This window comes from Zea mays, chromosome 10 (assembly GCF_902167145.1).
Source record: "Zea mays cultivar B73 chromosome 10, Zm-B73-REFERENCE-NAM-5.0, whole genome shotgun sequence".
Taxonomy (NCBI): Eukaryota; Viridiplantae; Streptophyta; class Magnoliopsida; order Poales; family Poaceae; genus Zea; species Zea mays.
This window is the reverse complement of record NC_050105.1, coordinates 143,196,694-143,207,522: the sequence shown is the minus strand read 5'-3', so window position 1 is coordinate 143,207,522 and position 10,829 is coordinate 143,196,694. Positions and strand designations below refer to the sequence as shown.

The window sequence follows — 10,829 nt, the reverse complement described above, 5'->3', positions numbered from 1 at the left end:
CATAGCATCATTGTGAGGATAGTCCTTGAGCTGAAGATCTTCCTGAGAGAAGGTAATCGGAATGTGAGACCATTTTGACTTAATGAAGGGTCCCTGCACTCCAACATGCTGTACCCTTCTCTGAGCCTCCTTCTTCTGCTTTTTGTTAGCTGGCTCTGAGCAAGAACCGCCTGTTATCGGGAGCACCAGCTTCGAAGCCGAAGCAGCTCCAGCTTGAGTGTTGATCGAAGCCATCAGCTCAGAAAGGTGGAAGTGAGTTGACCGGAGGTGGGCGCCAATGTTGGGGACTTGTTCTCAAATGCTAAGAATTAAGAACAAGGCAACACAAAAAATGTTAAGTGTTAAGGTCCTTCGTCCTCCATAACGATATATCCCTTCGGGATATAAAGCATCTCGGACGAAGGTTACGAAGGACATACCTTCGTAAGCATAACAACGAAGAATGAAGCATTCACATAAATCTTAGAATATGAAATAAACATTTAAATATTGTCATAGAGTTATCTCTACTTGTATTAATGAATATAAATGACTTTGAATTACAAATGTACCTTCGTTCCTGCGGAAGGCAAAAGTACAAGCGTGATGCGAAAGCAAATGACAGGTTCACGTGAACAGTACAGAGGTACTGTTCATCTATTTATAGGCACAGGTCGCAGCCTGTGACAAATTACAATTATGCCCCTTGCGAAAGTTTACAGCATTGACTCAGACCTATATGTATAAAAAGGTCATTCTATCTCTATGTCGGTTTAAAACGCCGAAGCTCCATGAAAAGGGACCTTCGGCCATCTCTTGGAGACGACTTCAGCCGAAGCTGCTTCTTCGTGTGAGACCTTCGGCGCACCGAAGCACGACCCCAACACTTATGTAAGCTTTAAATGTGTTGTCATCAATCACCAAAAAGGGGGAGATTGAAAGTGCATTCATCCCTTTTGTGAGTTTTGGTGATTTGGATAACAACACATTTAAAGGTCTAACAAGTTTGCTAAGTGTTGAACAGGAAATTCAGTATGATGAACATACTTGAATAGTGTATAATGATCAGTGAACAAGGTTCAACACAAGGTCAAATAACCAGTGAGACAATGCAAATGGATATAATATGGTCTCTATATTGGTTTGGATATATGGACAAGTCCTGAGAAATCACTATGCATAAATATGATCATAATAGAGGTTGAAGTGATTAAGAGGATTGGTCAAGCCAAAGTGAATAAGATATGAGGAATCGTAAATTGGCTTGACCATATTACTATTAGTCCATATATGAATATATGAGAATCAAACTAGAGCTTGATTGATCTTAGCAGTTATATCTAGATGTCATTCAAGCAAGGTTCACAATATTGAAGAAATGATTCTCTCAATGGATGCTCAATAGGATGTGACTCAAGAATGGCTTGATAGGGTGAAGATAGCAAGGAAAGGACTTCGAGGAACTAAGCGAAGGTGAAGGCCAAGCGACGACTTGTAGACCGAGGTACCATGGCTAAGGTGAAGAAGAGAGTACTTGCACTAAGTCGATGAACTAATCAGCGATAAAAAGTTACAACATGTTGATGCATCAGTAAGGTGACTTGAAGCCATGATTTGAACTCATATATGGTGAAATGGCACAAGTCACAGGCTCGATTTGTGTTTGCTTCAAAAGGTGAGACAAGGATGTTAGTGATCCTTATGAAGCAACACCATGGAGAAATCACACATGAGACACCAATTACTCAAGGAGTTTACTTAATTATATTTTATTTAACTTGAGTATAGGAATTGTCGTACTATCAAGGGGGGTCCAAAAAGAAGGTTGGTGTTGGTACTAAAGCTCAAAATCCTTGATCTAAAACTTCCATTTTACCCCGGTTTCACTTCGGTTTTCTCAAAATTTGTGCAACAGTTCAAAAACCGGTTCAATCGGACCTAAAACCGGTTCAACCGGTTTCTGCACTGTTCCCCTCTGTCACTGCCAGTCTGCCAGTCAGTCCTGTTAGAAAAAGTCGTGTGCAGATTTTTGGAAAACCGGTTCAACCGAATTTTGAATCCGGTTCAACCGAATTTGAAACTGGTTGAACCGAATTTAAAACCGGTTCAACCGAATTTGAGTCCGGTTCAGTCTCCGGCTGAGTCCGCCAGTGAACCGAAAACCGACTGGTGGAATCCGGTTCAACCGGTTTTAGAACCGGTTCAACCGAATTTCAGTCAGATTTCCCCAACGACCACCAGCTTTTGGGGCACCTTTATATACACCTCCCACACTCTTCCCCACAGCAGAGCACGCACAAAACTTCATTCCCAACCTGAGAAACACCTCCCACTCTCTCTCACACACCTCTTGCCTCTCCCATTTCAAATCTTTGGAGAGAAATCTTTGAGTGAGTTTGAGAGCTGCGGTTTTTGTGCTTCATCTCCAAATCTCTCTTGCTCTTCTTGATTCGAGCTTTGGTACTACATCGAGTTCTTTGTGGATTCATTACTCTTGGAGCTTCTAGCTCCTAGACGACTAGGTGTCTCTTGTGAGTCTCCAAATCTTGTGGAAGACCACAAGAAAGTTTGTATTACCCGCTCGTTTGAGCAAAGATTATTGTGTGGGCTTGACCTTTGTGGTCGGCAAAGGGAGGATTAGGGTTGAAAGAGACCCGACTCTTTGTGGGCGCCTCAACGAGGAAGTAGGGCACCTTAGTGGTGTGACCGAACCTCGGGATAAATCTTGTGTCTCTTGTGTTCTTGCTCATTGTGTGTTTGTGTTCTTCGTTCTCTCACCATTGCGTGGAAGATTTGTTTATATCTTTTTGGTGTGTGGATTTTGAGAAGTGCCCTTCTCAGATCTACTACTTTGAACCCTGTGGATCATTTAGAACATCTCATTTCCAAAGTTAACTGGGTGAATTTTGAGATCAATTCAGTTTTACCCAGTTTGCTTCTAGTTTTTGTTGAAAAAGTTTTAACTTGCCTATTCACCCCCCCTCTAGGCAACTTTCAAAAAGAGAGGTCTACGGCTGATTTGTAATCATCAATCGAATCAATACAACTTCTATTCGCATTTATTTCCAGTACAATTAGGAGTAGTTCTAGTCTAGTTCTAGTTTAGCCTCTCGATCCCCAAATTCTTCGCCTCTCTTCGACTCTATGCCGATTAGAGGAGTCTAGGTCGGCCGACCCGAGCCTAGACAACACCTAGGATCTCTTCTCCCCGACGGGGTCCCTCCCGGGAGCGAGATCCAGGCGCCGCCGGCGATCTTCCGCTGCCCCTGCGCACGCGCGGACCGTCCGGCCCCAGGGCGCGGACCGTCCGGCCGTCAGGCAGGAAACCCTAGCCCCTGCGCCAGGTCGCGGACTATCCGGCCCCAGGCCGCGGACCGTTCGCGCCTGACTAGAGACCACCGCCGTCGGTTCTTCTTGAGTATTTGGCGCTCCGAAAAGGCGTCAACAGACTGGAAGCTCCAACTTCCCCAGCCTGTAGAAAGCACCATGTGCCTCTCTACAGAAGCCACCGCGTGATGACCAGCTTCATCCGGCAGGGTTGGTAGTGGGTACAGTAGCAAGCTAGCCTAGTCTAATATAAGAACAAATTTATATTGTCCATCCCATATTGTCTTGAATGGGATTTTCTTTTTTGAAACCAGTGAAATTTCAGCTCTTGCTGTCGTGCAAATTTGTACCCATTGGCCATGGTTGAACTTCCAATAGCTGTTGCTGATCTGGGCCCAGCATTGTTGTTTCTTGGGAGTGCATTAGGTCATTCTTAGTGATAGTTTTATCACACCATTTTCAATGTTATCAGTCAATAAGAGTAAGATGAAAAATAGAATAAAATATGTTTTCTCAGTAAAGAGTTTCATAAAATAATTTTATAGACTAACGTGTGATTAAAATTTAAATGTTACATCTAAACAGTCAATAGATTTAGATGAAAAATATGCAGATGAAATAAGTTAGTCTTAATGGTAGTTTCAAACGCTTTTTAATACCTTGGAAATGAGTTGATATAGTTTTATATTGATGAAACTAGTTTCACCTATTTCATAATAAATATAGTGTACTAATTCATTTATGAAATTTATAATGAAACTTCTATTAAGACGGACTCCAGCAAATTACCTAAAATTTACCCTTATAAACTGTTTTGTACGGTAGAGTGCACTGCTTGTAAAATAGGGTTTGAATATAAGTATAGGGATTGGTAAGCTGATAGAAATAGTCTAAGAGTGATCTTAGAGTATACATGCTTTGTTTTGACAGGGAATATTATCTCGTTATCTTGGGCGGCACCGGGCCCGGACCCGGTAGGGTCTAGTCCAGCTAAAAGCCCACTTGCATTAATGAACAACGTCAATTTCCCCCTTTTCCCCTATGAAAAAGAGTAGAAAAGAAATCAAAATGGATGCAGGGAGACAGCTAGTGTGAATGCGGCAGGCCCCGTTCTCTGAGACCGAGCTGTGTGAATGGGCAGAAAAGTAATGGCAGGCAGAGGCAGGCAGAGGCGAGAAGCAAGAAGAAAAACGAGGGGAGCAAGGAAATCGAGGCAAGAAAGCAAGGGCAGAGGCGCAGAGCCTGCAATCTGCTGTCCCCCGTCGCCGCCGCTGCCTCGCCGTTGCAATCGAGGCAAGAAAGTTAGGGAGTGCTGGCGTTGGGCAAGTCGCTCTGGGCCTCTGGGGAGACGGGGGCTGGAGGGGCGGCGAGATGATGGAGGCCGGCGGCGCGGGAGCGGGGGGAAGGGACGAGAGGGTGCCGCAGTGGGGCGTGCAGGAGACACGGGAGCTGATCGTGGCGCGCAGGGAGATGGAGCGGGAGGCCGTCGCGGCGCGCCGCAGCGCCAAGACGATGTGGGAGGCCGTCGCGGCGCGGCTCCGGGAGCGAGGCTACCGACGAACCGCCGAGCAGTGCAAGTGCAAGTGGAAGAACCTCGTCAACCGCTACAAGGCATTCATCCCTCGTCCGGCAGATAACTTTCTACCCTAGTCTCGTAACGCTAGATTGGCCGGTCTGTTCTGGACCACCAGACAACGATGTTCTGCTGTATTGTTCTTGTGTTGATGGCAAAATGATATGCATTGCTGGTTCGTGACTTCGTCTTTAGGCTCAGCGTCCCCAAATTGGTCTTCTATCTTGATAGGTCCACTTTGAGTTGTTTAGGAGTGTGTCCACAACTCCCCTTGTTCACCTTCGCTGCATTATTTGCGCAACCATTTCCATCAGTGAAGGGCATTCAGAAATCTTAGTCTTTATATGTTCATGATAAGTAGAGAAAAGAAAACTGATTTTGCAGAATTTATCCTTGCATTGTGCCACACATGTTGGAACGTAATGCTTTCAATTGCACATTTTGAAGTAGGTGGATAGTAAATTAGTAATGCTAAGATCTATGGATAGTACATACCGCCTCCATTCCAAATGATAATACATTTTGACTTTTCTAAATACATAGCTTTTGTTATGCACTTATTATGTAATTAGGTATACACCGTGTCTAGATACATAGTAAAAGCAAAGTATGTAGAAAAACTAAAATATCTTATAATTTGGAACGGGAGAGTACTGATTAATTTACAGCACATTAGGGTTTTTAAAAACTTTCTTAGTCCAATTGTTGTTTCTGTTTTCAAGTTTTCTTCACAAATTTCACATAGAAGCAATGCTTGCTTTTGTTACTATATTTTGTATGTTTTGGCATTTAAAAAGGTGTATTCCACTTTGTTTTGTTCTGAAATGAAAACATGGCACAAATATTTCTAAGAAACTAGGATAACTTATCTAGTACAGTGAATTATTGCTAGTGATAGAAAGGGGAATCCACCTACCATTATCTTTGTTGATTGTGAGTCTATGATGCATGAAAAGTCAATGTGGAATCTCAAGGGTTTGAGGGGAATTGAGTGGCAAATTGTCCAGAATTGGTGGTTCAGTTAAAGTTAGATTTTCACTTTTTGAGAGCGTGGATTCATTGTGAACCCTAAAGGAGGCTTTCTTCACATTGGTTAGTTTGTCTGAGAAATTGCACTTGAACTGTCTCAGAGTGCGACATCTGTCCTGCACCGGCAAAAAGAGGGAGTGGTGGTAAAATTATGATACTACCTGTTAGGTGTGTGCGAGAGAGAGCATGGATGCGTTGATTAGGTTTATTGAGAGAAAAATGTGCAAAAGCTGTACATTATTGCCGACGTTCCTGCTGACCACAATAGTCATGTAATATTGGTCTTCTGCTGCAATAGTTATAAAAGACTTCGTATTTTGTCCCAATCTCAATGATAACGTCAGGAAATAGATCAATTATATTTTTTTCATCAGGAGCTAATGAAAAATTGGAAGTTCCATGTTAGGTTCAGATTAACTCTGCTGTTGGGTTGGTTGGGTGGTGGGTCCAATTTCAAGCTTTGCATTATAATGTATTCTTCTTTTATGCTCAAGAAAACCCAGTTCCTACTTACAGAGACTGGCCGATTGTTTATTGTTTGGACACATAGTTGGTTCATCTTTGCCTTGTGGTCTGTCCACCTTGTTTGCTTTGTGATTTCAACAAATAGTTAGTACTTTCATTCTTTAGTTTATTGTAAGCACAAGCTCATACGTTATGCATCCTTCCATTTCATCAGGGGAAAGAAACTTCTGATCCAGAAAATGGTAGGCAGTGTCCCTTCTTTGATGAGCTGCATGCCGTCTTCACAGACCGTGCAAGAGATATGCAACGACAACTCCTTGAGTCTGAATCTGGGGCTTCTGTCAAAAGGAAACTGAAGCAACCTGGTGGTGACCGGTCATCTGGGCTGTCTGATGACGAGGGCAATGGTGGTGAAGAAAGTGATGAGGAGAAACCGTTGCCCAGCAGGAAGAGGAAAGCTGACGACAAGAAACAGCAACATCAAAGAATGTCTGGGAAATCAAGAGCAGGATTTTCAAGCATACATGAACTGCTGCAGGATTTCCTTGTGCAACAACAGCACATTGATGTCTGGTGGCGGGAGATGATGGAGAGACGCGCCCAGGAGCGGATTGTTTTTGAACAGCAATGGCGGCAGACAATGCAGAAGCTGGAGCAGGAGAGGTTGCTGTTGGAACACTCGTGGATGGAACGGGAGGAGCAAAGAAGGATGAGAGAAGAAACACGGGCAGAGAAAAGGGATGCACTCCTGACTGCTCTGTTGAACAAACTCCTACAGGAAGATCTATAGCCGGATAAGCTTGCTCTTCATTTCGTCAGGGTATAGTTGCAGTAGTGGACATTGTTTTGTCACCTTGTTTTAGCAATTCTTTGTAGCTGCTACATATATTAACATGTGTTTGTTCAAAGAAAATTGTTTCTTATAGCATTTGTATTAGGTTCCTAGGCATTCTTTTCCAGTTATTTGGTGGAGTAAAAGTTAATTTTATGTTTAATTGTGGTTGTAAGTATCATACTGTCAGGTAAGTATACAGATCAATGCTAATACGCTTTAGCAGTTGGCTCTCTATCAGTAATGGACAGAAGTTCATGTAATCTGCTTGTTCAAAAAAATAAGTTCATGTGGCATCAAAGAAAAGAAGTTCATGTAATGTATGTGTTCGAAGATAAGCTCATGTACAGTCAGATAGATCTTGAGATCAACCACATTTATTCACAGGTTTCAGCAAATGCTTTCAGCTAGCAACCGGCCTTATGCGAGAACAACTGGATAAGCCCATCACCCATCGCCCATCGGCAGCAGAAGGCCACTGCCCGGACGGAGCTTCCGAAAGGGAACCGGGCAGCGGCAATGGAGGGACAGCCGCTCCATCTCCTCATCGCCCAGTTCCACCACCCTTGCCTACGCGGTCTCATCCCCAACTACCCTACCCACTACCTGCCCACCTCCCGCCTCCGACTCCGCGTACAGCGTCGCAAGCCGAAGCAGCTCGCCGCAGTGCCTTCGAGGCGTCCATCGGGCAGCCAAGCCGACGCGCCTGGCCTGGTGCCGGTGCCTAACACGGTGGCGGCGCTGGTGCTCCAGCTGACCGTGTGCTCGCTCCTTTTTCTCTTCCCCAACCGTGCCCGAGCCCTCGCGCTCCCGCCCCCTCCGGGGGCCGCTGCGGTGGTTGAGGCGACGCAGGAGGAGGAGGAGGAGGACCAGGAGTGGGAGGCTGCGCTGCAGAAGTGGAAGACCAAGACCTACGCGCTCTCGGTGCCCCTCCGGGTCGTGGCGCTCCGCGGCTCCTTCCCTCCATCTTGGATTAAGGTCTGGTCGCCTTCATCCACCATAAACAAAGCATGATTGCATAAATTTGTGTGAGCATGGAAGATGTATGGCCAGGGTCGCTGTTCCCTGGAATTCTTTAAAAGAAAAATGAATGGTGGGTGGTGTGCAATTTAGTGAGAATTTTTTTTTGTGTGTGTAGGATTTCGTCGAAGCTCAGGGGAAGAGACTCAAATTCAGTCCTGAGCTCCGTGCTAATCTTGATGGGATCTTCTCTGAGATGTCACAATGTATGGACAAGGGTCAAGTTCAGCCGAAGTCTGCAATGGCAGCTGATGTTGTTTCCCTTGGGGACTCTTGGCTCGGCTATGCCATCCGCAAGGGATTGCTAGAGCCTATCAAGAATGCTGAAGAACAGGATTGGTTTCATAGCCTGAGTGACAGATGGAAGGTGAGAAGTGGAACCTTTACTTTTCCTTGACAATGCTTATCATTTGTATACTTTGGAACAAGTTTGTGATCTTGCATTGCTTGGTAAATAATTTACTTGTTGAATTTTATTAGATCATATAAGCTTGTAAGAAACAGTCTATCATGAGAAATCCATGACCTGTATAGGTTTCTATTCTACTGGATCTCGCGTATTATTAATATTCAATGTTCCATCAGTTCTGCTTATAAGTCATTCTAGAATTGTTCTCAAGAATTAGAATCTTCGATCATTGCCTGACATTTAGCTCTTATGTTCAGTAGGCATAGGCGCATAGCTAAATGGAGTTAGCTGTTGAGTTGGTTGGCAAACATTGGGAGGAAGCTAGGAGTAGGACCACACAAAGACATAGGCATAGGGAGGGATTGGAAAAGATGGTTCATTTCTTGGTGCAAACTGGGTTTCTTTTGCAAGGGGCATGAAATAAAAGAAACAAAAAATAGCGAAATGCCTAGAGGTCGTTGAATTGTTTCTATATAGAAAGAGAATGCAAAAGAAACTTATAATGGAGATCGAAGGATTAATTAAGTAGTGTATCACTCATTAGTTGCTTCAGCCATGCACATTTTCTAGTCTTGGGTTTTGTCAGTCACCAGTCACCACACAAATTCTCTGATCTCATAAGATTCATTTTTGTAGCATAACATTTATAAATTGGCTGTAACAATACTCCTCTATGTAATTTGCATTTTCATTATAGTCTATCAGGTCCATTTGTGCAGGAACCAGAACGGAGAAGCAGATCCTAATGGTACAATATGGGGAGTTCCATACAGATGGGGCACCATGGTCATTGCTTACAAGAAAGACAAGTTCAAAAGACATAATTTGAAGCCAATACAGGTGAACATTTTTCTTTGAGAAAAGTATGCAATATTAGCCTAAACCTACAAAGGGCATGTTTGTAGGCTTCCCTTTTTCTATGGAAATGGAAATGTGAAGGATAGTACTAACTACCGAGACATACTTTTTTGCTCGTGCTTATTGATGCTGACTATCTTTAGGTGTTAAGCATATTGATCTTTTATCTGTAGGATTGGGAGGATTTGTGGAGGCCCGAGCTTGCCGGGAGGATTTCAATGGTCGATTCTCCTAGAGAGGTGATTGGTGCTGTTCTGAAGCATCTGGGCTCATCATATAACACAGTTGATATGGAAATGGACGTCAATGGTGGTAGAGCAGCAGTCCTAAACAGCTTTACGCAACTACAGAAGCAGGTTTGCACCAGATACGGCACCTCCTTTTTGTCTCCTTGAGCATATATGATTTATATATGGGGCATCCAAAACTCTGTTATTATCTGTTGCACTGGATTTGATATTGGTTGTCTTCGGTAGGTCCAACTATTCGACAGCATGAACTATCTGAAGTCGTTTAGTGTTGGAGATGTATGGGTCGCAGTGGGTTGGAGCAGCGACGTGATCCCTGCTGCAAAGCGAATGTCTAATGTCGCGGTGGTTGTTCCCAAGTCAGGCAGCAGCCTATGGGCTGATCTATGGGTATGCTATGACTTTCTCATGTATAATGCATTGCCATTATGAACTATACATCTTATTGATTTCTATACCCTGTAGGCAATACCATGCGCGACGAGATTTCAGACTGACCAAATCGGGAGCCGAGCCAGAGGCCCGTCTCCACTGGTTCACCAGTGGTTCGACTTCTGCCTGCAGAGCGCAAGGAGCCTACCCTTCCGCCAAGACGTCATCCCCGGAGCATCTCCGCTCCACCTCGAGAGCCCTGTGCCAGAGGTCCCTCAAGACAAGAACAAGAGGAAGCCGAAGCTGGACACGAACCTTGTCAGGGGAGTGCCTCCGCCCGAGATCCTGGAGAGGTGCGAGTTTCTGGAACCCCTGTCAGGTAAGGCGCTGGAGGACTACCAGTGGCTGATGTCTCGGGTGCAGAGACCTCGTCTTGGTTTGTTTGGGAACATGTTGCAGAAGATGTCAGCTGTACTTGACTTCAAAAGAAGATCTTAGAGCCACTGTACTGTGATTGACCAAGTTTTTTTTTTCTTTTTACTTCGTGGTGCAACTCTTAACAACGTCCTCTATATTCATCCTCTATATATGTCCTTTACAGTTTCCTCTAAAAGATTTCATCCTCTATATCTCATTTCTCTCCAACAACGTCCTCTAAATCACGTCCTCTATACTCAAATAATCATATTAAAGACATTTTTTAATTTTATTTTTTGT

The 10,829-nt window shown here is 44.1% G+C and overlaps 2 protein-coding genes across 2 annotated transcripts; both read left to right on the top strand.

The window, feature by feature from the left end:
* Positions 1 to 4,531: 4,531 nt before the first annotated feature.
* Positions 4,532 to 7,429, top strand: LOC100384464 (uncharacterized). Its single transcript, NM_001176996.1, is given in 2 exon segments — positions 4,532 to 4,917; positions 6,588 to 7,429. Coding segments are annotated over 2 exon segments (816 nt in total). The 5' UTR covers positions 4,532 to 4,677; the 3' UTR covers positions 7,164 to 7,429.
* A 271-nt stretch (positions 7,430 to 7,700) lies between these two features.
* On the top strand, positions 7,701 to 10,829 carry LOC100279590 (putative putrescine-binding domain family protein). Its single transcript, NM_001152587.1, is given in 6 exon segments — positions 7,701 to 8,183; positions 8,344 to 8,592; positions 9,340 to 9,474; positions 9,666 to 9,848; positions 9,969 to 10,130; positions 10,206 to 10,829. Coding segments are annotated over 6 exon segments (1,593 nt in total). The 5' UTR covers positions 7,701 to 7,724; the 3' UTR covers positions 10,611 to 10,829.